This window comes from Rasamsonia emersonii (genome assembly GCF_000968595.1).
Source record: "Rasamsonia emersonii CBS 393.64 chromosome Unknown ctg1118621760164, whole genome shotgun sequence".
In the NCBI taxonomy this organism is placed as follows: Eukaryota; Fungi; Ascomycota; class Eurotiomycetes; order Eurotiales; family Trichocomaceae; genus Rasamsonia; species Rasamsonia emersonii.
Window position 1 is genome coordinate 1 of NW_013563160.1, and position 2,681 is coordinate 2,681.

General features: G+C 33.0%; 3 protein-coding genes across 3 annotated transcripts; 2 read left to right on the top strand and 1 right to left on the bottom strand.

Annotated features, from left to right (window-relative positions):
• Nucleotides 1-87: 87 nt before the first annotated feature.
• On the bottom strand, nt 88-363 carry T310_4793 (uncharacterized protein; the record flags this gene model as incomplete). The annotated part of the gene is made up of 1 exon (XM_013472335.1): nt 88-363. A coding segment is annotated over one exon (276 nt), but the record flags the coding sequence as incomplete, so codon positions are not given.
• Nucleotides 364-1,330: 967 nt separating this feature from the next.
• Nucleotides 1,331-1,603, top strand: T310_4794 (uncharacterized protein; the record flags this gene model as incomplete). The annotated part of the gene is made up of 1 exon (XM_013472336.1): nt 1,331-1,603. A coding segment is annotated over one exon (273 nt), but the record flags the coding sequence as incomplete, so codon positions are not given.
• Nucleotides 1,604-2,056: 453 nt separating this feature from the next.
• On the top strand, nt 2,057-2,437 carry T310_4795 (uncharacterized protein; the record flags this gene model as incomplete). Its single annotated transcript, XM_013472337.1, has 1 exon — nt 2,057-2,437. A coding segment is annotated over one exon (381 nt), but the record flags the coding sequence as incomplete, so codon positions are not given.
• Nucleotides 2,438-2,681: the final 244 nt, after the last annotated feature.

Genomic DNA, 2,681 nt, shown 5'->3' on the forward strand with positions numbered 1-2,681 from the left:
AGAAAGAGTAGATGAACCTAGTCTAATGTGACGAACCCAAATTCATTCCCTAGTAGATCTATCCTGAAGGTATGGAGCGGTTCAATACTAGAAGACTAGGTTAGGGGGAAAAAGAAGAAGCCAGGAGATGAGGCCCCAAGAGGGGGTCATAGGCCTGGTATTCTGCCTGTCCATTCCTTCACCGCCTACCACCCCGCTCACATGATCCCGAGTATCAGCGCCGTCACACGCGAGAGTTTTTTTAAATCTAACCTTAAGTAAGGTTATAAAGTAAGATACTAAAGTAGATATATAGATAAAATAGTTTATAATAGTGATACTATAATAGAGATATATAAAGTATAGTATAAAGGGGTAATAAAGCTATAAAGAGTAGAGGTAGTTAAAAAAAATAAAATATTAGGAAAAATAATAAAGTAAAATAGACTACCTATAAGTAAACCTAAATACTTATAAAAAAATATTAAGCTACTCTAACTATAAAATAAATAGAAAAAAGAGGTACTAAGACCTAAAAACTAGAAACTATATAAAGGGTTATTATATAGAACTATAGCTCCTATAATATATATATAGTTATTATAGAATACTATAGCTTCCTATAGGTAGTAAGCAAAATAGACTAATTAGTATATAAATAAATACAAGTATACAAGTGTATTTGCAATGACATGTACATTATTTAGATTATCCTTAGAAAGTATAGCTAGGTTTAATATTAACCTTAGTATTAGATATTAATAGTAGATATAAGCTATTAAAATTAATATAGTATTGATAATAGCCTACTCTATATATATAATATTACTATAGTAGTTCTAGATTTAAATATATAATTAATTATTAAAGAGTATTATAAAAGTGTAAACCTAATAGGTATAAGTATATTAAATATTAGTAAACTCTAAATTATAGGGTTTAAAGATATAACTATTAATATTATAATTTATAATATTATTAGTTATAATTCTTATAATATAAATTATATATTATTATATTTATTTAGAGGGTAATACTCCTTCTAAGCCTAGTATAGTTAATTTTTATATAAGAATATTAGGCTATTAATTAAAGGGGTTATAGTTATAAACTAGGCTATTAGAATAGCTATAATAGTTAAGGTTACTATAATAGTTATAAATATAGTAGCTTACCTAGTAAGGGGCTATATTATAATATATAATTCCCTATCTAAGGTCTAAAATATTATTAATAACTCTAGAGTAGCCTTTAAAGAGTAAATTATATAATTTTAGGGATAGTAGCCCTACTAATGTAATCGGACACCGAGCTGCCATGTCATCCACCACCACCCCCTAATCAAATTTGATGCAATTTGTTTTCAACGCACCATGCCATAGCTGATATATCAAAGGAAGGGCATATGCAATTGGCAATTAAGGCCTATAAGAAAGGTCTTTTCTCATCAAAAAAGGCAGCTGCAGATGTGTTTGACATGCCTCAAAGGGCCCTTAGGACATACCTTAATGGGAGCACTTCTTGCAAAGATTCAATAGCAAATTGTCAAAAATTGACAGATACTGAAGAAACTATACTCTCAAAATGGATTCTTGATATGGACCAATATAGCCTACCTCTGTGAATTTCAACCATATGCTATCTGGCACAGCTATTGCTCTCCGCACAATTATCCTTAGATGCTACTGCTACCATTGGTGAGAAATGGGTGAACCGATTCATTAAGCACCATAATGAGCTTTACTCTAAATATACCTGAAAGTATGATTATCAATGAGCAAAATATAAAGATCCAGAGCTTATTAAGGGGTGGTTCAAGCAGTTTTATAATATTATTCAAAAGTATGGGATCCTTGAGCAAGATGTCTACAACATGGACAAGACTGGCTTCCAAATAGGTGTGATTTTAACTGCTAAAGTTATCTGTGGATCAGAAACACAAGAGAGTCATGCAAAAGCTATACAGCCTGGGAATTGTAAATGGGTTACTGAAATTGTTGCAGTAAATGCAGCTGGATAGGCCTTACCTCCACATATTATTCTTGCAGCAGAGAATCACCAATCTCAATAGGATTAAGCTATCCCAAAGGACTACCAGATCAGTGTCAGCAAGAATGGCTGGACAAATAATGAGATAGGCCTTGAATGGCTTCAGAAGACCTTCAAGACCTATACAGCTTCATACACAGTTGGGAGATATCACCTATTGATTCTAGATGGGCATAGCAGCCATGCTACTGCAGGATTTAATAAATTCTGCACAGAGAAGAATATTATTCCTCTTTATATGCTATCACATATGTTATCATATTCTTCTCACCTGCTCCAACTGCTTGATATCAGCTGCTTCTCGCCATTAAAGTGCCTATATGGCCAGAAAATTGGGGAGATGATACAGAAAGGAATCCATACCATTGACAAGGAATATTTTCTATATATCTATCCTACAGTCCATTAACAAGCTTTATCAGCATCAAATATCTGAAGCAGATTTGCAGCAACTGGCCTAGTTCCATTTTTACCTGAGAGAGTGCTTTCAAAGCTTCATATCCAGCTCAAGACACCAACACCACCTTCTACAGTACACAGTAATCAATCCTTTGGCCCAGGCAAGACACCAGCTGATATCTACTAACTAGATTAGCAAAAGAAGCAAATTAAACATCACTGAAGTCATCAATCAGTTTCTCCTTCTATAGTGG